Source organism: Pristiophorus japonicus, chromosome 5 (genome assembly GCF_044704955.1).
Source record: "Pristiophorus japonicus isolate sPriJap1 chromosome 5, sPriJap1.hap1, whole genome shotgun sequence".
Lineage (NCBI taxonomy): Eukaryota > Metazoa > Chordata > Chondrichthyes > Pristiophoridae > Pristiophorus > Pristiophorus japonicus.
The window spans coordinates 56,788,880-56,812,982 of NC_091981.1; the positions used below are offsets into that span (position 1 = coordinate 56,788,880).

Here is a 24,103-nt window from a genome sequence, read left to right on the forward strand (position 1 = left end):
AAATTATAAAGAAGTCTGAAGCTGGCCGAAGTGTGCGTACCTTGATGGACGAATCTAAAGTTGGATCATCAACAATTTACGATATCAAGAAGCAAAACAAAGATTTAGAATGTTTCCCGGTGCTTCTGAATCTCTCATGAAGGCAATGTCCCGCAAGAATTTGTGAAAGCCAAAGCTTGACAAACTAGACCAAGTGCTTTATGAATGGTTTTCTTTGAAACGGTCTGAAGGTGTGGCAATTTCAGGGCCAATGATTACATCAAAGGCCAAGGACTTCAAGATGAAAATGAATCTAGCTGAAGAGTGCATTTTCTCAGAGGGCTGGCGCTCACATTTTAAGCAGCGCCACTGCATTCGCCAGCTGGATGTGTCGGGCGAGAAAAAATCAGCAGACAATGAGGCTGCACAGAATTATTCAAGAACATTTGCTGAACTGGTGCAGGAAATGAAATTGACCGCAGATCAAATATACAACGCCGATGAGACTGGCTTACTATGGAGGTATTTACCAACTGCTACGTTGGCTGCAGCAGGGGAGAAGGAAGCTACAGGCTTTAAAATGAATGAGAGGTTAACAATCTTGAATTGTGCCAATGCCTCTGGAGAACATAGACTTTCACTTTTAGTGATTGGCAAATCAAGGAAACCATGTGCTTTAAAAGGAATTGCTCATTTACTAGTTAGCGATAAAGCTCAGAAAAGTGTGTGGATGGACAAGGACATATTCATGGAATGGTTTTCAACAGAATTTGTCCCCCAAGTTCGAGAAAACATGAAGAAAATAGACAAAACTAGTGGAAAGTGTGTGCTGCTTCTGGACAATTGCAGAGCACACCCGCATGAGTCAAAATTAGAGTCCAGTTGTGGCAACATCTTTGCATTCTATCTGTCCCCCCAATGTGACCTCGCTCATTCAATCTATGGATCAGGGTGTCGCACAAAACTTCAAGTGCCACTATAGGAATAACTTCATGCGCAAATTGATTAATAGTTTCCAGAGAGCATACAATATTAAAGATGTTCTCTGGCATGGAGAGAAGTAAAAAACGTTACATTGAAGAGGTGTTGCCGCAAGTTGTGGCCCAATGTCTTATTCGAAGAAGTGCTTCTGATGACGAAGAATTCGAAGGTTTCTATGTACGGGCTAATAAAAAACAGACTGTCACAGAAATCGTGGAGATTATCAGCAGTGCACACGAAACAAACGCACTGAAATCCCTAGCAGAAGATGACATTGCTAAGTGGATAGATGTTGACATCGACATATATGTAGCACAAACTCATACTGACGAGGAATTTATCGGCATAGTCACCAATAAAGACAAATCTGACGAAGAGATGACGATTCAGACAATGAAATTGAAGAAAAAGAAAAAAAGACTTGGACACGTGCTGAAGAAGCAATGAAATATGTCGTTGGTTTTTTTGAGGAGAATTCTCATTTTACTTCTCACAAGGTTCTGCAAACTCATATCATCCACAACATTTTAATTAAGAAAATTAATTCATTTAAACAAGCAGATATAAGATCGCTATTTTAAAAATCAAGCTCTGTTTTAACAGAATAAAATAATTTTTAATTTTGAGATGTTATGAATCAATTTTCATGTATTTTATTACGTTCACGTTCAGATAACACAGAACCACCCATGAAGATTCAGTTTATCACCTTCAAATATCAGCTTTAAAATGTAAACTCTCCCCAATGGAAAACTCGTTTACCCGGAATTGCTGAATCTCCGAGCGATCCGGATAAACTGTACCTCATTGGCTGCAAAGCACTTTGAGACGTCCGGTGGTCGTGCAAGGCGCTATATAAATGCAAGTCTTTTTTTTCTAAATGGATGTGATAATCCAATTCCTGGGACTTGCATGACTGGAGTACTCCAGGACAGTGATGATCGGCCATTTTGACTCATTAATGGGATCTGGAATGGGACTAGGAATTGTCCCACTCTGCTTCAGATAACCCTGATAGCCAATACTCCCATTGGTGGGGTGCTACTGGCAGGTCAAGCAGCAAAAAACCTACTAGTGCTCTGCAGAGGTCAGCTGTACGATTTTAAGTGGTTGAATTCTAGCATTGCTCCTGCGTACATTTGAGAGTCTCAAAGGCTCGGCTCTTGCCAACTTCCACCTGAGTCCTCTAGCCATGGCTAAGAGGCTATAGCCTTATATGGAGAGAAGGTGCACTCCGTCTCTCGTGAAAAGAAGTATGCACTCCGGCCCTATGTTGAATAGGGCGCACTCCATATTAGACAAGTGGAAACTCTATCTGTGAATTTCTTGGTTGATTGGTTTGGAGACTCTTAAGCATGGTAAAAAGGTTTCTACATATGTCAGATGTCGGCTGACCAAAAGATAAATGCCATTACTGGAACTTGGATCTCTAAGTCCGAGGCTCAATATAAGTAAGATTGGGGAAGAAGCTGAATTGCCCCCCTTTCTTCTCCATTCCTCTTTCTCTCCCATGGCATGAGGTTACATGTGGGAATGGAGCTATATCGTATTAGTGGGCCTTAATCAATCTGGGTGCTTGGATGCCAATCACGATGGGTTGCTTTCAGATTTCTAGCAACTGAAATTTCTAACTCAGGCAGGCAATGTATAAAATTACCTTTTTACAATAAATTTTGGGTGTGGTGAGCTCTTTGTATTTAAAATGTATTTGTTTCCCATCCTCTTTATTTAGATGGTAATATTTTAATGTTTTATGTAAATCGTTCTCTGAAAGAAAAGAAAACAAATATATCAGTTGTTGATTGGTGCAATATGCTCAATAGGTTTAGATCTATGATAAACTAATTCCATGTCAAAATTTTGTAAAAAATTAATTTAGGAGAATTCAAACTCCTTGGTGGTGAGTGGGGGGGTGGTGGGGTGGGGAAGGGAATTCTAGTTCGCTAGCAAAATTGCCATGTCACCAGCAACTGGAATTAATGGTGCTGAAAATGGCGGCAATGCTAACTGAGCAAAATTGGTCAGGGGGCATGGACACTGGTGGCACAGCGCTTGCCTTCCGTACAACCCAGTTCCGGTGGTGTTGCTGGAGACATCCAAGGCAAAGTTCCTGACCAGGTGCAATGTTTGAGCTTCTCACAGCCTCTGGAATCGAGGCTGTGGAACTCACAAGGAATTGTGCGTCATGAAGAAGTTTGAGAATTAAAGGGGCCATGCACACTGAAGCAATACAAAATAAAATGAAGTGAAACAGTGCAGTTTTCAGCCCTTTCTGCCTTTTAAAAAATATTTAACATTAAAAAGAAGTCCCAAATGTGAATATTCAGCTCTTAAACTTGAATTACCTTCCTAATCTCAACAAGAGGGTGCAGAGGAGATTTACTAGGATGCTGCCTGGAATGGAGAATCTTAGTTATGAGGACAGATTGGATAGGCTGGGTTTGTTCTCATTGGAACAGAGGAGGTTGAGAGGAGACCTCATTGAGGTGTACAAAATATTGAGGGGCCTGGACATAGTGGATAGTAAGGGTCTATTTCCATTGGTGGAGGGGTCGATTATGAGGGGGGCATAGTTTTAAGATGGTTGGTGAAAGGGCTTATATAAGAACATAAGAATTAGAAACAGGAGTAGGCCATCTAGCCCCTCGAGCCTGCACCGCCATTCAACAAGATCATGGCTGATCTGGCTGTGGACTCAGCTCCACTTACCCGCCCGCTCCCCGTAACCCTTAATTCCCTTATTGGTTAAAAATCTATCTATCTGTGACTTGAATACATTCAATGAGCTAGCCTCAACTGCTTCCTTGGGCAGAGAATTCCACAGATTCACAACCCTCTGGGAGAAGAAATTCCTTCTCAACTCTGTTTTAAATTGGCTCTCCCGTATTTTGAGGCTGTGCCCCCTAGTTCTAGTCTCCCCGACCAGTGGAAAGAACCTCTCTGCCTCTATCTTGTCTATCACTTTCATTATTTTAAATGTTTCTATAAGATCACCCCTCATCCTTCTGAACTCCAACGAATAAAGACCCAATCTACTCAATCTATCATCATAAGGTAACCCTCTCATCTCCGGAATCAGCCTAGTGAATCGTCTCTGTACCCCCTCCAAAGCTAGTATATCGTCCTTAAGTAAGGTGACCAAAACTGCACGCAGTACTCCAGGTGCGGCCTCACCAATACCCTGTACAGTTGCAGCAGGACCTCCCTGCTTTTGTACTCCATCCCTTTAGAGGGGATTTGAGGGGGGCTTCTTTACGCAGAGGGTTGTGGGGATCTGGAACTCGTTTCCTGGAAGAGTGGTGGATGCAGAAACCCTCACCACTTTTTAAGAGATGGTTGGATAGGTACTTAAAGTGCAGTAACCTGCAGGGTTATGGACCTAGAGCTGGTAATTGGGATTAGACTGGATGAGCTTTTGTTGGACGGCGCAGGTATAATGGTAAGTACTGTAGGGGATAGAATACAGCCAGGGTGATCTAGACTAGTTTCGATCGCCTGGATGGTTCGGAGAGGAACTTTCCCAGATTTGTTTCTCCCTAAATTGGCCTGGGTTTTTATCTGATTTTTGCCTCTCCCAGGAGATCACATGGCTCCAGTTGGGATGGAGTGTAGAATATTTTAGTATAAGGGGTGTCGCAGTTGTGATGAGGCGGATTGGTTGGCTGGGTGCTCTTTGCCTTTCCGTCATTATTCATAAGGTAAACTTTAGGGCTGCTGACCAAGGGCCATATGGCTCTTTGTCGGCCGGCGCGGACACGATGGGCCGGAATGGCCTCCTTCTGCACTGTAAATTTCTATGTTTCTAAAAGGGAAGGTGCACCAAGGGTCTCGCATGCAGCACTCCAGCTTTGGACAAGGGGTCAACACTTCAAGACAGGCCTTCTACCCACAAGGGCCAGGAAGCCTTTCAAAATGAAGGATGTGGGGTCCATCACCGAGGCCATCACTGAAGCAGTGTCACCCCCACCATCTGGCTCCAGTGCCCAAAGTAGCTTCATGACCTCAGACCACTGGTCAAGGTCATTGAATGTATCTTCAAAAGCTATCTTCAAAAGCTATCTCCCACCAACTGCACCACTAGCCTCACGCTCTGCTCAATGCATGATCTGCAATCACTCACCAACAACAATGTGCACCAATCACGAGGCACATCTCCCATTCCTAGTCTCACCTCACCCCCTTGGAAAAGACGGTGCAGGCCATTCATTAGCAGGGGCATGGCTGAGCCCTTGGCCAGTGGCGGAACTGAAAAGATACAAGATGCTGGTATTCTCATACATCTTCTGGCATGCACCATGCTTTCCCACCCTCCTGTCACCACAACTCCACCCTTGTGCCTTCCTCATTTCACACACACAAGAAATGCAGCCTACCCAGCGAGTAGGTGACTAAGAAGGAGAGGAGAGTGATTTTGCACTCCCAGCCACCAACTCCTCGAGCTCAACCAGTGAGGACATTTGCAGTGCCCCCCTCTGAAAGTCAACAGCCTTCCATGAGAGGCTGCCACTGGGGTAGCACTGCGTGACATCAGTAGGATAGGCAAAGGCACACGCAAGATAGTCACTTAAGAGAATGCGTACGGGAGATGAGTTGATTTCTTGATGTCTGATCAGATGGATAGACGTATATAGGTGGATTGGAAAGTTTGCTTGGGGGTGGCTTTTATTTCAGCATCATGGCCAAAAAGACAATTGTGATGGTCAGTAACCGAGTGAAGGTAAGGTAAAAGACTAATGTTGAAAGGGGAATTGAGGTTGTGGTTACTGGGACCACAGGTGGATGATTCCATCCCGGATATCTCAGCCAGATAGGGGCTGTCTATGTTGACTTCTGATTCCTGCTCTGCGTCTTCCTCTTCTGTGTCTTCCTCTTCCCTCTGCAAGCAGGTGCTGTAAGTGTGAAATGACAGCATAAAATGCTGGTAATAATCAGCTGGTCCGGCAGCATCTTGACCTGCGACGTGAACTCTTTTTCTCTCCACGGATGTTGCGTGACCTGCTGAGTATTCTCAGCCTGTTCTGTTTTCTCAAAGGTCTTCATTTACCATCTGAGCCCTTTCAAGCATCCAGCAGCACTCCCTACGTACTTTAAAAAAAAAAATCTTTTCACATCTATTACAGCAAGCCACCACTTCAATAGAATCAAAAATGCCCAGTCCAAATCCTTACATTCAAACCTACCAAACAATGTGTGTGTCCCTTTCAGAGGTCCAGACATTGCCACTGTCAGCCTGCTTGCACCTGGCATGTTTAGTACCCTGCGCTGCATTCAGTGCTGGAGTTGAAGTTCGCGTTGGTGACGTCTAAGTCGGCATTGCACGCCGATTGACATCACCACACTGCCATTTCTTTTTCCAGGGCGCTGCCAGTTATCAGCAGTGCAAAGTACAAGAGGAATATGGCAACCCATAGAGGGATCCGCCCCTAGCTGGTGAAAGAGCAGTGGCCACCATTTTATCGCCATTTCGTGCTGCTACGGAATGGCGGTAAGTAGATTAATTTCAAGCCCCTTGTCTCCAGTTTAATATATGGTGAAATTTGAAGTGCATGTATAGGGCTGCAATGCTGTGTGTTATTAATCTAAATTGATTGATTTAAGTGAATTTGAATGAGATGGCCAAGACTCTTTATTTACTACTTTGCACCTGTGTCATTGCAAATTTAGCATTTTAGTGGCACTCTGTCAAATGACAATAGTTCAGTTCATTTTCAATTAGCTAGTCATCGTTTAATATGATGAAGTCCATAAGGAGATCACTACTTAATGTAACTGAGTTGTGATTCAAATGGGGAGGGGGTGTTGCTGTGCTGTGTAGCACGGTTATGTTTGAGCAATTGGGGAGGGGGGTGTTGCTGTATGACATAGCTAGATTATATTTGAGTAATGGGGCAATTGCTAAAACAATGACACTTGGTGGTGTTTGAGTAATGGGGATCACTATGATATAGCTGGTGGCTTGCTCAGTAGATATGAAAAGTTTACTAAGTAATGGGAATCACTGCATGATGTGGCTGGACTATGATTAATGAGGGGATCACTGCATGATGTAATTGGACTGTGTTGAATATTTGGTGGTCGCTGCATGATTTATCTGGTCCGTGTTTGAATATCTGGGGGGGTCGCAACATGATGTATCTGGGTCATGTTTGAATATCAGGGCTTGCTGTACGATGTAGCTGATGCAGAATTGTGTAGATTATTAGACGCAAAGTGGAAATGCAAATTATACCAATTGAAAAGTAATAAAAGTGTTTAATTAACAAATAATAGAATGGTGTGAGGAATTGAAACTTATTTTTAGTTTGCCAATTATTGGTAACTTAGCTGGTTTTGATTGTGTTTGTGGTTTGTGGTCTGGAATTCCTTCAGATTTCGCAACTCGTCTTAATTAAAAACGCACAGCAAAACAATGGCCGGAATTTTCTCAAGTGAGGTGGGTTGGGGGTGGGGGCCTCCGAAGCCGGGCGGGTTTCACGCAGGCCCTGCCAACTTTAACGGCAGGGTATGATTTGAATATGAGGCCTCGGATTCCTGCCCGCAGCCAGCCAGATTGAGAGGCCGGCTGGCTGTGGGCGGATAGGCCTCAGATGTGAGGGGCCGGTCCGGGGCTGGGATCGGGGCGGGTGGGGGGGGGGCGGGGGAGCGGAGAAGGAGGGACAGAGAGGATGGGGGCCGGTCACCTGAGGATTGTGGCCGGCCTCAGCATCATTGGTGGGGGAAGCCACATGGTAGGGATCGGAGACCTGAGAAGGTGATTGGAGGCCTCTCCGAGAGGTGGGTTAAGCAGGGACCCTGGATCCAGGAGGTAGGCATAAAACCACTTGCCTCCTGGATGCAGCAGTTCCCACCTTGGTCTAATTGCCAGGCTTCCTGAATTGTGTGAAACCGATCCACAGGCAGTTAAATTCAACGTGGAGGGGAAAAAAGAGGCTTCCAGTCTCGTTGCAATATTTAAATTAAGGTACCGCCCCCTGGGAATGATTTGGCGACCCACCTCCGTCAAAACGGGAAGTATGCGAGTTGGAGGTGGGATCAGGTCGGGAATCCCAATTCTTAGAATTTAACTGCCCCTACGCTCCAAACCCACCGAATTTTTAGGAGGATTTCCCGACAGTGACTTTGCAGCAGTTTTGTAGCTCAGGAATAACTGATACTTTTTTATATTACAACAGAGTATAACGGGGTCTAATACCTTTGAAATGAGTTTCCATCAATTTGTTTGCATCTCATCCATCTCCTGTCTCGAATAAAATTGATAAATTTCTTAGAGCCATGTGTGAATTTTGTGTTTATTCCTTTTGACGTGATTTGCACAAAATAATTTGTACTTATTACGAATAGTGTAAAACTTTAAGTGATAAAGTGAAGTGTTTTTGAAATGTTTACATGACAGTGTCTTTACTAAGTTTATTTTCTCCTGCCAGAAAGAGGAGAAGGAGGATATGGATAGTTACCAGGTATCGTTGCTACCATATGTTATATGGCATGAAGCATTGGCCAGCATCAGCAACTGACTCGCAAATTAGGCAATGGAGATGGAAAGATTAGGTTTTAACAACCCATAGTGTCTTTTCTTATGTGCACTTTCTAAACCATTCAGTTTAACCATATCCAGTTGTAATTACCCAAGATAAAATAGATGTCACATAGCACTGGAAATTAGTGTGTCTCTTAATCATGCTTGGATTAACATTATTACTGTCATTTGAAGCTATATAAAATCAAATCTTCATTTCATGTGTGCAGGCATTAGCATCAGAAAGTTTAACTTATGGTGAGGTTGATGCATATAAAACAGAAATTGTTTTTTTGGGGAGGCAGAATAATGGCAAATAAATATTCATTACAGAAAGTTGAACTAAAATGTACCAGAGTAAACCTGGTATGGATCCATGCAGAAAGGTGTATGATTCAGGTTTAATCTCCATTTTCCACCTCCATGGCAGCTAGAAATACAGGAAATTTATGCTGTGCTTGCAGTCAGTTTGTCTATGAACACCAGTTTGTCATCTCAATAATTTAGATGCTTCAAATTTTAACAACATTTTATATTGTTTTCCTCCCAGCGTCCAAACCAGTCAGGTATTGGAATCCCATTTCATTGTCCTTTCAGGCATCTTTTGGAAATTGGCATGGTAGAAATCATCTATCCATCAGACCATTAGAGCATCTGCAAACATCTTGTACTTCAACATTTACATTGCCTCAACAACTAAGCAATGGACAAGTGATTTCTTCTCCCCATAGACTCTTAGTTCATTTCACTGTTAGGCTATATGGAAGCTGTATCTACGTGAATAAATCTGCAGCTCAGCAGGTTGAAGAACTGATCTGGCTCTTAACTAAACTTGTTAATTCATGTATTCAAACTCTGGATTGATTTCAGAAAGTATTAGGTTTCAAATATATAATCTTTTGCTATTCCAATGCATACTTATAATAAATGGGAAGAAATTGTTGAATCCTCCTTTCTAGTTATGAACCTGCTAAATGCTTTTTTTGGAAGGGATTTTTATTTTGATTGAGAAATTAATTGAATGACACTTTTGTTCCCATGTTTTTTTGTTAGTCACATAGTTACTAGGGTCCAATGAGTAGTGGTTACCACAGGCCAACGATAGCTGAGATTTTTCAGTCACATTGTTTCCACAGAGCAATCACAGCACTAAACAATGACCATGGCAACAGTCATGTAGTTATCCGGGATAGGTGACCCATTAATGTATCATCTACCTATACTACATATATCTCTCAATTTTACAATTGCAGAAACACATTGAATCCTACATTGCCACTTTATATTCTGTTTATGATCCTAATATCACATTTTTGAAGGAGTTTTGTTTTTGTAGACCCAAGAAATATCTCCTGCAACTGATCCTTGATGCAATTTAGTCATCTTAAAGTAATTCTTTGTTGCAGTCATGTGATTACAAGGGACCAATGCGCATAGGCTGCCACAGAACAAATATAGGTGAAATTTCTCAGTGGTATTATTCCCACAAACAGACCACCCTGCTCAGTAAAACAATGAGTACCTATTACCAAGGACCGTGGTCAGTGAGTAACGGTTGGGAAGAGGAACTCTGGCAGGCATTTTTCCTCCTGCTAAACTAGAACCACTGAACTGACCAAGGTGCCCAACTGTTATCCTGGTTGAAATCAGCTAACTCAGCACAGACAAGAGATTGAATGTGAGGCCATGAGGAATGGCTCAGTACCGTACACACACAATGCATCCAAAGCTGAAGGCATAACCATTGCCTTGAGATCGCAATGTCAAATTGGAGGGTGGGGGAAACATTTAGGGCAATGGTTAGATTGGAAAGGGAGCCAAAAATGTAAGCTAATTCTTAGACAGTTGAAATAAAATATTATAGCAGTAACTGTGCTCATACCTGGACTTTCAACAGGCAGTCATTAACCCGTGGCATTTTGCAATTGTTTTCAATTCTCTTATGTTACTGGGCCCAGTAACTAACTGCTTAAACAAAAATATTCCAACATGCAAGTTTTAGTTTATTGTTCACTCTGAACACAGACACAGATTTTAACGAATGATGTTTTGACATGGCAATTCCAAATCTATTGTGTGCCACCTTGGGGCATAACATGATAAAACATAAACACGTGTTTATACATGGAAAATTAAAAGTTCGATTTTATTTATCGACATTAGAAAAATTTTAAAATTTGGTGAAAACAAAGTCTGAAAACCAGAAGGGCATTTTCTTCTGACAAAAGTAACACATCGTATATATGTCTCAAAGCATGCAGTCCTCAGCTGTGCTGTTTAATCTAAGAGTGCTGTTCTAGCAGGTTAGCCAGTATTTTAGCTACAAGACACTGAACATTCACATACAAAAAGGGAAAAAAATTGGAGGCATAAAATCTTTGATCTTCCTCTTTATTAAAAGTAAATGCTCAAAAGAATTGAGAATGTTGCACGGATTAGCTGCAGTTTGAAATTAGTTTAGACTGGAATACTATGACAGGAATACCTGGCCATGATTCTTTTTGTGTTTGGATGAGGTAATGAATTGAAAGGTTTATAATTTTTTTAAAAAGCAGGTAGAAAAAGATTTGCTCCATCTCCATTTCACCTATATACACGAAAGCAGGGTTCGAAATACTACTTTGGGGGGACAAAAAAATCAGCAGTGGAAAAAAGTAAACATGTTTCCAAAGTGAACTTCTAGCTTGTATCTGTAAAGGATGTTTTCAAACTATTTGTGAATAATATTTTAAAAACTTGGATTCATTTGACCCATAAATGGGTGCAAATGTAAATTTTATTTCTATAGATCATGTTTATAAAACATTGTGATCTCCCTAGTTTTCTTTAGAACATTGCATGTATCTAATTGCACATGAAAATGGAAAGTGCAGTTACCATGAATGGTGAATGTTTGAGTATTTCGATTCCTGCATTTACTAACATTTTGAGGTGCTTCCTCTATGCTACTTGCCACAGTAATATTGAACGTTAAACAGCTGTTTACTACAAGTTCCATGCTTATAGCATGAATGCATGACGCCACTGCATGGGGTATTTGAAAGCAAATGAACTTTCATGTGAAGAGTCTCATCTATTTCTTAACCATTACAAAGACTTGCAAACCTCAGCTGAAACCTTCTGGTGTCAAATATGCAGATGAGCTAAAGGACAAACAACAGCAAATATTTTCACCCATGAAGTGCTACTGTACAGTTTTGCAATGGTTGTGGCTTCATTCTTTTGCAAACTTGGCTTGAGAATTTTCTATTAAATTTATGTTCATTTATAGCAGAAATTCCCCATATGCCTTAGTTGGTAAATGCGTGGCACAATGTGGAACTGAACCATACAGGTCAGGAGGTTCTCAGGTTCAGTACCTGACCTGTGATGGCTTCGCTGATTTCAACTAGAGGATTATAATTGGATTCTGAGCTATTGATTTTGGGAAGAAGGGAACAAAATCAGCCATGGTTCCCACTAATGATGATTGTCCACTGACCCTTACTGGGAATTGCACTTGAGTGTCTGAGGCTAGGAGTGGGCTTAACCAGGATTCTCCCCATGGTCAAATAGCAAGCTGATATTCACTAAATTCAGCATGAGTTTACACCTTCAGGAGATGAGGGGAGAGCTATTAAAAAAAATTGTAGAGTTATGATCGATATGTAGGAATACTGAATCCATTCCAATTATGGAGGGTTACATAAAAAAATAGCATGTTGGACACTACAGATGTAAATTGGAAATGTGATTCTATACTCTCTCAACTCAGTGCAAAGTTTATCCTGCACTCTGGGAAGAAAATGTTTCTCCAGACAGCAAAAACAATAATAGGAAGTTGCAACTAACTATGCAAGCTTCCTGTAACTTATCGTGGAACTGTTCAGTAGCACTACACTTGATGCATTTTCAAAGCATTTTTTAAAACAAAATATGCACTAGTAAGCAATGTCTTATACCTTTACCCTTGTAATTGGTCAGGAGGAAGATTTAAACGAAGTGCGAGAGAGATGGTCTGATGCATTGATGAAGCGTCGGGAGTACTTAGATGAACAAATTCAGAAAGTAATCAACAAGCAAGGTGTGTACACTTCAGTCATGCACATGTGTGGAAACATGGCATGCATATTTAATAGATATAGATGTAGTAGCTGTTGGATACCACAGCAACAGCATTTCAAGGGTGCGGAAGCTATAGTAGAAGTAAGTAACCAGGAGGCACAGTGGAATTTGGTAGAAATACTATTTTTTAATGCCTTATTGATGTCAACTTATTCACGTCCATGTAGAAAAAACAGAAGATGATGTGGAGAGGGAAGCAAGGCTGGTGGAACAGTGGGTGGGCCTCACTGAGGAGAGAAATGCTGTGCTTGTTCCTGCCCCAGGCAGTGGAATTCCAGGAGCCCCTGCAGACTGGTCAGTAAAACTCCTGCTTCAAACGTCTTGTGACACCTTTTATTTTAAAGTTATTGGCAAGACTTTAGAGGTAGAATATCCCTTTTCCTTTTGGCCTACATGGCCAGTTTCTAACTAGTACGACTAATAGTTACTTAGCTTATTGACAAATTTAAGTTTTTTAAATGTTAACCGCTGCCAAACATTTCTAGAGATTTTGTACTCCCTACCCCAAACAATTTTTTCCCCTTCCATCTAAATTGCTGCACACCACACACTATTCATTCTGAGTGAGCAAGCATGCAGTACAAGTGAGCTGCTCCTTAAGTGATCTCTAACACTGCTGCTAAGCAACTAACCATCAGAAGATCCAGTGTGCAAGTACAGCCTTGTGCAGTTTGCTTCATAATTTAAAATCTCTTGCCTGTACATGTGGCAAACCTTGTTGTTTCTGAATTCCTCTTCCAGTGTCTTTGGCAAGGCAAAGTATCCCAATGTCCTGTTCTCTCTGCTAATTGTTGGTCAATATGGCGTCAAAGCGGGGCTATGTGAACTGAGCTTGGAATTTTACCCATGGTGACCGGATTAGTAAATGAAGCAAGAGCGGGTATCCAGTGGACACCAGCATGGGAAAGTTAGGTAGTGACTCCTGATCCTACCACTTAAATGAAGAGCAGTTTTCAAAGTTACCTGCTTAGGAATAGTGGATGATGTGATGATTTCCTAGACATCAGACAGCAGTAATCTATTGAGCTACCAAAATATAACTTTTTTTTTACTTCAAACTAAATCCACTGGAACTTGGAACAAGTTTGGGACATTTTTTAAAGAGTTATGTAGTCTAGATTTTGATATTGAATGCTGATCTTAATGGAGATGTTTCTGAGCCTACGTCACATTAAGATAGCTTAATTTGAAAGTGGCTTATTGTAGCTTTTCTTCGAGCAAATATGTGAACACAATCATGATTGATCAAGTTTATTGAAAAAAATATCCAAGATTAAACTTTCCCTGTAATAAAAAAAGTATTTAAATCTTGATCTGTATTTTTTTATTTTGACTCTGAATAAGTGTGTCTTTCAGGATCTCACCACCAGGAATGGAAGCTCATATCCCTGTACTCTTCCTTGACTTAAATGGTGAGCTGTATTTGTATCAAAAATTGAATATATGTTTAAAAAAATGCACATGGATTTAAAACATAAATTGGGTATGGAGATGGTGGACTAACCTGCAAGCATTGAGTTACCAGCCCGATATCCCCACTCTAGCGCACTGCTGTGGGGAAGTGCTGATTGGAGACCAAGCATTATGAGTGGTGGAGGAGGCACATCTATGGGCTACTCTTGCCAGCTCCTTATGGTCAGCTGAAGAGTCGTACAGGCAAAAGCTGAGGACCAGATTGCCTACTTGTGCTCTCACCCATAACAATAGACCGAGAGAAGAGAAAGTGAGATGATAATGTGTGCCATTCATATCCCAAAAAATCTATCTAAAGAAAAATCATGTCCTTGTATTTTCATTGGTTACAATATGCAGATTATTTCCCAATAAAAGGACACCTTCAATGTTGCAGTGCATTAGATATCTAATCTTAATGTGGGCATTGTTCCTCATTACAAATTGTTTCTTCACCTGTCCGCAGTCAGCTTCACCCAAACATAAGATTTGCTATTTATTAATGAATGAAGGACAACAACAACAACTTGCATTTATATAGCGCCTTGAATGTAGCATAATGTCCCAAGGCATTTCACAAGAGTGTTAGCAATAAAAAAATGTTGAAACCGAGCCACAGAAGGAGATATCAGGACAGATGAGCAAAAGTTTGGGCAAAGAGACACTTAAGAACAATGGAACAATGCTTCCACATGTATGATCGAATCGTCATCTATTTCTTCATCGCATCTAAAAGGAGAGAGAGGCAGAGAGGTTTAGGAAGGGAATTCCAGAGCTTATGGCCAAGGCAGCTGAAAACATGACCATCAATAGTCGAGTGATTAAAACCAGGGATGCTCAAGATGTCAGAATTGGAGGTGGACAAAGATCTCAAAGACTTGTGGGGCTGATTGAGGTTACAGAGATAGGGATCCAGTGTAGGTCAGCAAGCACAGGGGTGATAGGTGAATGAGACTTGGTGTGAGTTAAGGTACAGGAGCAGAGTGTGCCCAGATTGGAGACAAATGCTGCTTGTACAAGGAGCTGGTTCTTAGTCTTTCAGAAAAATAGATGATCGGGCAGGAGCAGTTTATGGCTGTTTTGAAGATGTCCTACTTTTATGTTGTGCATGTATGTACAGTTCTCAAAGGGTAAAAGGTAACTGCTGTTTGTTTTATTGACTTCTGCACTTAGAATGATCCAAAATGACCAAGTTATATGCCATTAGTGGTGGAACCGATAGCTCATCCTATCTCAAATATGTGTTGATGATGAAAAGTTCTGTATAGTACCGCAGTTGGGTACAATTGTCATATAAGTAGCATGCGTCTTCAATGTTTTGAATCTGGGCACACTCGTCACGTGCTTGTATTCTCAGCCCTTCCAAATTCCTCTTAGATCCACTTATTTTTTGTACGTTAATTTACTCCGAACCCTATTTTGAACTCATTAAATATCCAGCCCATCATAAAATATATTCAAAATGTTTATACTATGTACACACACAATTTATTATTCTGTGACAGCTGATTTCCCAAGCAGTACATAGCCTTTAATTGAAGAGATAATTTAATAATTTTTCAATTTAAGTTGTAAAACGTGTAACAAAAATGAAATTAAGACATGTTTTAAAATAGGACCGAGATGGATATAGAACCTTATTTAAAAGATCCTGTTGAGCTACTTGTTTCATTAAATGTGTTGTGAAGAATGAGAGGAGAAGTACTACATGTAAAGACCGTTCAGTCATATCTGACCTTGGTTGTGGTCTTGATCCAATTTAATACCGAACAGTTTTATTTTTGCTGATGCAAATCTCACTTTTGCCCTACTTTGAGAAGGAGTTTTCTATGATAACTTGGGGAAATATTAGCCTATCTGGACTATATCTTGTCAGCCTGGCACTAGAAATCTCCATATAAGATTCAAAATGTCAGATTGTAAAATTAAAACTTTGGATCATCTGTTCCAATCAGATAATCTTTTTTCAGATCTGCTGTCCAGTTGTGTTTAGCTCCAATGAAGAGAGAGAGACAAGTTGGTTAAACTTGGAAAATAAAATCCATTCCTTTGGTAGAAACAAAATTAATAGAAATGTGCAGTTTTTTTCACTTATGAGCAAACTTTATAACCTAAAAATTGCAATCCATAATAGATAGTAGTGATCTTATTGAGACCTTATTCTTTTGTCGGAGTGTTTCCCAATATATGCCTCCAACCTCCCTTTACTCTCAAGTCCTTGAATGTGTTGTCACCTCCCAAATTCATGCCCATCTTTCCCGCAACTCCGTGTTTGAATTCCGCCAATCAGTTTCCACCCCACCATATACCGAAACGGCTCTCATCAAAGTCACAAATGTCATCCTTTGTGACTGTGACAAAGGTAAACTGTCCTTCTTGACTTGTCTGCAGCCTTTGACACGGTTGAGCACTCCATCCTCCTCCAACGCCTCTTCAGCTGGGTGGGACTGCACTCGTCTGGTTCCATTCTTATCTATCTAATCATAACCTGCAATGGCTTCTCCTCCCATTTCCGCATTGTTGCCTCTGGTGTCCCCTAAGGATCTATCCTTGGCCTCATCCTGTTTCTCATCTACATGCTGCCCCTTGGTGACATCATCTGAAAACACAGCGTCAGTTTCCACGTGTACGCTGACGACACCCAGCACTACCTCACCACCGCTTCTCTCAACCCCTCCACTGTCTCTAAATTGACATCCAGTTCTGGATGAGCAGAAATTTTCTCCAATTAAATATTGGGAGGACTGAAGCCGTTGTTTTCTGTCCCCGTCCCAAACTCCGTTCCCTAGCCACTGACTCCATCCCTCTCCCCAACATTTGTCTGAGGATGAATCATATTGTGCGCAACCTTGGTGTCATATTTGACCCGGAACTGAGCTTCTGACCATATATCTGCGGCATAACTAAGACCGCCTATTTCCACCTCCGTAACATCGCCTGTCTCCACCCTTGCCTCATCTCATCCTCTACCAAGACCCTCATCCATACCTTTTGTTACCTCTAGACTTGACTACTCCATCGCACTCCTGGCTGGCCTCCCACATTCTACCCTACGTAAACTTGAGGTGATGCAAAACTCGGCTGCCCGTGTTCTAACTCGCACCAAGTCCCATTCACCTATCACCCCTGTGCTCGTTGACCTACATTGGCTCCCAGTTAAGCAATGCCTCGATTTCAAAATTGTCTTCCTTCCATGGCCTCGCCCCTCCCTATCTCTGTAATCTCCTCCAGCCCCACAACCCCCCCAAAATAGACACGGTCCACTAATTCTGCCCTCGTGAGCATGCCTGATTATAATCGCTCAACCATTGGTGGCCGTGCCTTCTGTTGCCTAGACCCTAAGCTCAGGAATTCCCTGCCTAAACTTTTCCGCCTCTCTACCTCTTTCCTCCATTAAAACGCTCCTTAAAACCTACCTCTTTGACCAAGCTTTTGGTCTTAACATGTCCTAATTCGCATCAAGTCCTGCTCACCCATCACCCCTGTGCTCCCCGACAACCAATGCCTCAATTTCAAAATTATCATCCTTGTTTACAAATCCCTCTATGGCCTCGCCCCTCTCTCTATCTCTGTAATCTCCTTCAGCCTCATAACCCCCTGAGATGTCTGCGCTCCTCAAATTCTGTCCTCTTGAGCATCCCTGATTATAACTGCTCAACTATTGGCGGCCATGACTTCAGCTGCCTAAGCCCCAAGCTATGTAACTCCCTCCCTAAACTTCTCCGCCTCTTTACCTTCCTTTCCTCCTTTAAGACACTCCTTAAAATCTACCTCTTTGGTCATCTGCCGTAATTTCTTCTTGTGTGGCTCCGTGTCAAATTTATTTGTTTTGTCTTCCTGTGAGGCGCCTTGGGATATTTTGCTATGTTAAAGGCGCTATATAAATACAAGTTGTTGTTATTGTTCTACCCTAATTTCTCCTTATGTGGCTCATTGTCAAAAAACTTTGTCTTTTTTACTCATGTGAAGCGCCTTGGGACTTTTCCTTAAAGGCGCTGTATAAATACTTGTTGTTTAGTTATATTTCTTCTGTGAATTTTACATTTTATGGTTTTTGTAATGTTACAGCAAAAAGAGAAATGCTGTCGCCACTTAAGTATTTTAAATTGGATATGTTAGTTTTTTGTATCTTATGAAAAACAGATGGATGCCACATTGTCCAGACTGCTCGAATTTCAGAAGGCTTACGTCTGTGAGCTTGCAAGAAAAGTTCTTGACCTTTGAATTGGTTCTAAGTGACAAACAAGTAATTTGATTAATCTTGCCCATGGAAGTGCTCCTGTTAGCTTCAAAATAAAGTTCTTAAATGTGGATCTCTCTGAAATGGATTTTCAAAAAATATCATTTGAATATATTGGTGAAAAGCAATTTTAGAGAAAAATTTATCATACTACTTGAGTTTTTTTGCGGTGTGTAGGGAGAAGAATGAGCAATATTTACACAGTATAATTTTCAATTGCAGGAGGCAAAAGAAGTAGCAATTTAAAGTGGAGTATCTGGCATCTTTGGCACAGACATTTTATTTCCCTTTTATTGTGAATCTTTCAGCTGATGACCTCCGTGCGAATGAACAGCTCACAGGTCCCCATGCACCTGGGGTGAACTCCATCTTACCAAAGGAACATGGCAGCCAATTCTTCTATTTGCCCATCATCAAGCACAGTGAAGAAGAGGTACAGGAGCCTGTCTATTTACATTTGATGCCTGTCTTACATTCTACTACTCCCCCCACCCCTAGTATTTAATACTTATCTATAATTGAATGACTTTGATTAAGCACCCATGTAGCTAAATATTGCTGTTCCTCTTTGTGTTGTCCATTGTTATTATGTTAAATGTATCAAACCACTTATTCATCTTATTAACACTATGTTATGCTGTTCAATGTCATATTTGTTATATTTGAAGCCATTTTAGTCATAATTTTAATGGAGACTTGCACCTACAGTACTGTAAAATGTAGCAATACTTTCATAATTATTTTCTTTAGAGTGTGTTTAACCATTCGTAAACATATAGTAAAATTGCCTCTTCTAAATAGAGTATTCTGCAGATGAGAAAAGAAGTCCACGTATTCAGCCATAATGTTTTGACAATCAGTATCTGCTGATGCAATCTACGGGATTCATCGCATCCTGCAGTTACCTGAATATAGAATCAGGTGGGACTGATGCAGCTGAGCAATACACTCATATGGAATCAATTCCTAGAGGGATGATTTAAACTTGTTGATGTTCACACAGACATTGAGACAGAGCAAGGTGTCAGATGTAGCTCAGTGGTTGCACTCTCCTCTGAGTCAGAAGGTCATAGGTTTAAGTCCCATTCCAGGGACTTCAGCACAAAATCTAGGCTGACACTTCAGTGCATTACTGAGAAAATGCTGCAGTGTAAGAGGAGCTGTCTTTCAGATGAGATGTTAAATCAAGGCCCTACCTGCCCTCTCAGCTGGATGTAAAAGATCCCATGGCACTATTTCATTATGTGCAGGGGAGTTCTTCCTGGTGTCCTGGCCAATATTTATCCCTCAACCAACACCTTAAAATAAAAGGTTAAAAGGTCATTATCACATTGCTGTTTTTGGGACCTTGCTGTGTGCAAATTGGCTTCTGTGTTTCCTACATTACAACAGTGACTACGCTTCAAAAGTACATAATTGACTGTAAAGCTCTTTGGGACACCCTGATGTTGTGAAAAGCACTTTATAAATGCAAGCCTTTCTTTGTTTTCTGTTTAACAGTCACTTTCCTGAATTTAAATCCAGTGATTTCCTAAGATATTCTCGCTCACCAACTTATTTCCTTCAGAGGTCCTTAGCAAGCAGAGACCAATATATTTCACATCATTCTGTTGCAGTGTGCATTATCTTCCTAACAGACTGTCTCCAGATGAGGAAAACTTACTTGTCAATATGTCTCTTCGTATTTCCCTGTAGCGTTGATGAAGTTTGGCCCTCAGTTAGCATGCAACACCAGAAGATGAGGGACTTACTGCCTGACTTCATGGGTGGTAGAAGACAGGCAAAAGCCAGCTGTCGGAAAAGAGCAGGTTCTTTTTAGCTTCATCTGACCACAAGATGCATTGAGGAAAACATGTGCAAAAGCCCATGTTATTTCTGGCAAATGTATTACCTTGTGGTACGTGTTTGCTGCCAACATGCCACACAGCCAGATAGAGACCTCTGCTGCAGACTTCATCTCATTGCCTGAGAGCTGTTTTTTGTTATATTGCCTCCAGCTGCTCTGTGACCTGTGGTGCTGACGGGCATCAATTCATTCACGTGGCATTCTCGTTCATGGTAATAGAATTCTGGATCATGCAGACCATCCAACAATTGCAGTGACCCTTGGCTCTTAACTGGATGATGCAAATCATAGTGGATGAATTCAGATCAGGTCTAGGGGATGTTTGACACTGACCGAGCCCCTTAGTTCATATTGGAATTGTGCATTTGTGCCTTTGCATTAAAATAAAAATCTATAATGTTATTTTATAAGTATGTGAATCATACATGAAATAAGGTCACCAGAAAGGCTGATTAGTGGGACCAGTGGAAAATTGCAGCAGGTTGTGTCAAAAACTGCTAGACTTTCTTCTCTTATGAAGGTGGTGGGGGCTACTGAGACCTATGTACTGGTGTTCTGTTGCTAAATCTGACCAGCTTTGAAGTTTGTTTATTGAAGGTTAAGTTGTTTTAAAATGGTTTATTAATTCTCTTCCCCCCCCCCCCCCCCCCCCCCCCGCTCCCTCTGCTTACTTCCAAAGTTACAGAACCTCTCTTCTTAGATTTCCACCCTCCAGTTCATTTCAGTACAGTCGTTCCTCCCCCCAACTCCACACTCAAAAGTTCACATTAGCACTCTTCCCCCTTGCCAGTTCATGCTGTCATTCTATCCTTACCAAGTTCATACTGGTGCTGTTTCACTCTGCAGCTAGCACTCTTCTGCCCCACCTCCACAATTTACACTGTCACCCTCCTCTTCCCAATTATTCCTGGCATTTTCCATCTCTTTTCTCCCCCACCTCCTCCGCCCCCACACTCTGCTTCTCGTTCACACTGCTGCTCCTCGCTTTTCACCCACCCACAATTCACACAGACACTCATTAACTCCTTCCCAGTTCACATAGCCAGTCTTTTCCACTTCACCACTCTGAGCTCCTATCTGCCATTGCTGCTGGTCTGTGGGATCAATCTTTTCCATTTAATGTGGGTGAAAATTCCTGATCTTTTAAAACTATTGTGATTAGGAATTTCTAGCTGCATCTGCATTTGTTGCCCCAGGGGAGGACCAATAGTATCAGGTCGGAACCATAAAATAGTGTTGGCGACCAGAGGAGGATGGTTTTCACTGGGTGGTGGTGGGGAGTGGGATGGGTGGGGGAAGTAAAGAAGATAAGACTACAATTGTCATAACTTCTGTGATTAGAAACACAGTTGCTACTGAGGTCCACTTATTTTGACCAGTTTAGCAGTTTTCACATCCCATGATCGTCTTGAGCACATAACCTAGGTTGACATTTCAATGCAGTACTGAGGAAATGCTACATTGTCAGGTGCTGTCTTTCTAATAAAACATCAAATTTGAGACCCCAGCTACTACCAGGCGGATTTAAAAGATTCCATGGCACAATTTGAAGAAGAGCAGGGAGTTCACCCAGTATCTGTCCTTCTGCAGTCATTTACAATTCTCTTCACAGGAGCCATACTACTTATTTTTGACATGTTCCTGATACCAAATCCATATCATTCTCCCTAACAGCACTGTGGGAGTACCTTCATCACATGGGAGTGCAGCAGTTCAAGAAGGCGGCTCACCACCACCTTCTCGAGTAATTAGGGATGGCCAATAAATGCTGACTTTGCCAGCGACACCTATCCTGCAAACCTCCCTGTAAATAACTCTCAACACAATAATGTCAAAAATCAAAAATTCATTTATTTAACAGAAAAAACCATAGTGTGATGTAAAGAAACACAGCATAACGCCATAATGCTCAGCAAATAATCAAACCCACAAGACCCTTTCAAACATTCCCAGCGACATCCAGGTGCAACTATTTACATGAGTTCATTTTCCAACAAGGTAGCCATCTCTGACGACTATCAAACAATTGTTTTTTGGTTCATCCAAGTGCAACGATTTACATGAGTTTAGATTTAAACAAGGTTTAACAAGACCAGCATCTGTGGCCATCAGCCCCCAGTGGTTTTGCTGAGTGCTTTCCCTTATCCCACCTTCCACATCTACTGCTCCTCCTCAATGGGGTCTCGGGGCCTGCAACAAGGCTGGTAGTCGGTTGTTTACTTTGAGCCGCTGCCACACATGATGGCCTAGCAGGACGTCCCCAACCAGCTCAGTCTCTGGAAGGCCCGGCTGCGGACTACATCACCTCAGCATGGGCAGCATTACTCTGTTGTGGATGGGCTACAGAGAGCGGCAGGTGCAAAGGCAGAATGATGATGTCCTGAGACACCCTGCTACACCCCCGGAGCAGAGCCTCATCATCTATGGCATTCTAGGTGAGCACAGATTGCTGCCCTGCTTCGACAACGTTGGGTCCCCAGACACGAAGGCAGCGGTTAGTGCGTGCGTGGCATCACGTTGCCTCTGCGTTAACACAGACTGCGACTGCAGCACGCCACAGAGCTGATTGATGCCATCACGCACTGACGACATTATATTATGCAGGCCTACAATAACGTCGGCCTGGTGCTCAATGGCAACTGCAACGTTAGCCATAGCCCGTGCCACCATGTTTGAAACCCCATGGTCACTTGTTGCATCCAACACCCGTTGTTCTCCACCAAAGATGGGTTCGGTGGGCTGCCGAGAGGCAGGTGCAAACCTTGAGGTAACTCCTCCATCCTCACAGCTGCTGCATCAAGACTTTGGGCACTCTTGCCAATGCACCCAGCAGATCGCGCTGCAACCGCAATGATTGTCTTGCGACAACCTGTAATTCAGCCTCATCACCAAAGTGCTGCTGAACATCACTCAAGCTAGCTCTCACCCTCCGGAGAGCTGGCTCCTGGGCTTCCTTTTCGCCATGGCGCACCTGCAGGCCACTGGGTCCCGGAGCATCACCCACCTCCACCTCCCCGACCACACCTTCCTCCCCAAAGCTGCTGGCCCTGCTCTCTGAGGCCGCTGTCTCCTGTGTGACGTCCATAGAGATGTCCTCCTCCTCCTGTGCAACATCACCCGCAGTCGAAGGCTGACGTTCAGGCTCCGGACCGTCTGATTGATCATCTGAAAGCACAAAGCCAGAGAAGAGTGGTTACCTGCAGGGGAGAGGGCCAGAACCGGGAAAGCTTTGAAAATGCCAGTCTCATGGAAAGAGCTGAATGATTGTGGTGTCAAGGCTAAATAGCCTGTTAAACACTGCAAAGGAACTCAACATTCCGTCACTGTCCCGAGGAGGTTCGGCCTCATCCACCGCCATCGCACCAACTTGAGCGCCCATCAGGGCCGAGATACATTCCTCCAACGCAATAATGGGCTGGAGGTCAGGATCCCCTCCTCCGGTCTTCATCTGCTCCCTTCAATTGTGGGCGAGCTTGGCCTGCAAGATTAAAGAGAACGTCAGAGTCCGTGTCCTCCGATCGGTCTGTCCCAAGTCGCTTACATAGCTCAGTACATGTTACTGTATGAGAGTCTTCACAGGTCGCTGAAACTTAGATTAGCTGTGTGTCCTTGGTTTGCCAATGCGTGAATGAGGGGGCCAAGACATAACCATAACGGTGAGGCTACCATCTGCCACACGCATATGAAGAGTGAGGAGGTAACAAGATGTGAGGGTGGGTGTGAAGAACGAATGAGGAAGGTTACCAGCGCTTGCAGGCGCTTGGAGTGGGTGAGGCTGCAAATGCGAACGTTGCATCTCGCCTCACCCACATAGAGCATGGGGCCCAACACATTCACATTGAGGACAGACTGCACATTGAGCTAACAGCATGGCATGGTCAGGTTAATGTTAAAGATACTCACCCTCAGCAGCCATGTCATGTCGTTCCACTTTTTGCGGTATTGACATGTGCACCATGTCACAGGCTGACACTCTTTCAACCAC

At 42.5% G+C, this 24,103-nt stretch overlaps 1 protein-coding gene across 3 annotated transcripts in view; it reads left to right on the top strand.

The window, feature by feature from the left end:
* Window positions 1-24,103, top strand: part of kif13a (kinesin family member 13A) — a 331,493-nt gene that overhangs the window by 286,009 nt on the left and 21,381 nt on the right. For 2 of the 3 annotated variants that reach the window (XM_070880643.1, XM_070880645.1), the window contains 5 exons: window positions 8,385-8,417; window positions 12,440-12,539; window positions 12,748-12,874; window positions 13,937-13,992; window positions 18,581-18,705. In XM_070880643.1, the coding sequence (XP_070736744.1) occupies window positions 8,385-8,417; window positions 12,440-12,539; window positions 12,748-12,874; window positions 13,937-13,992; window positions 18,581-18,705 (441 nt within the window). The remainder of the gene's footprint in view (window positions 1-8,384; window positions 8,418-12,439; window positions 12,540-12,747; window positions 12,875-13,936; window positions 13,993-18,580; window positions 18,706-24,103) is intronic. The other variant, XM_070880644.1, reaches the window with a different exon arrangement.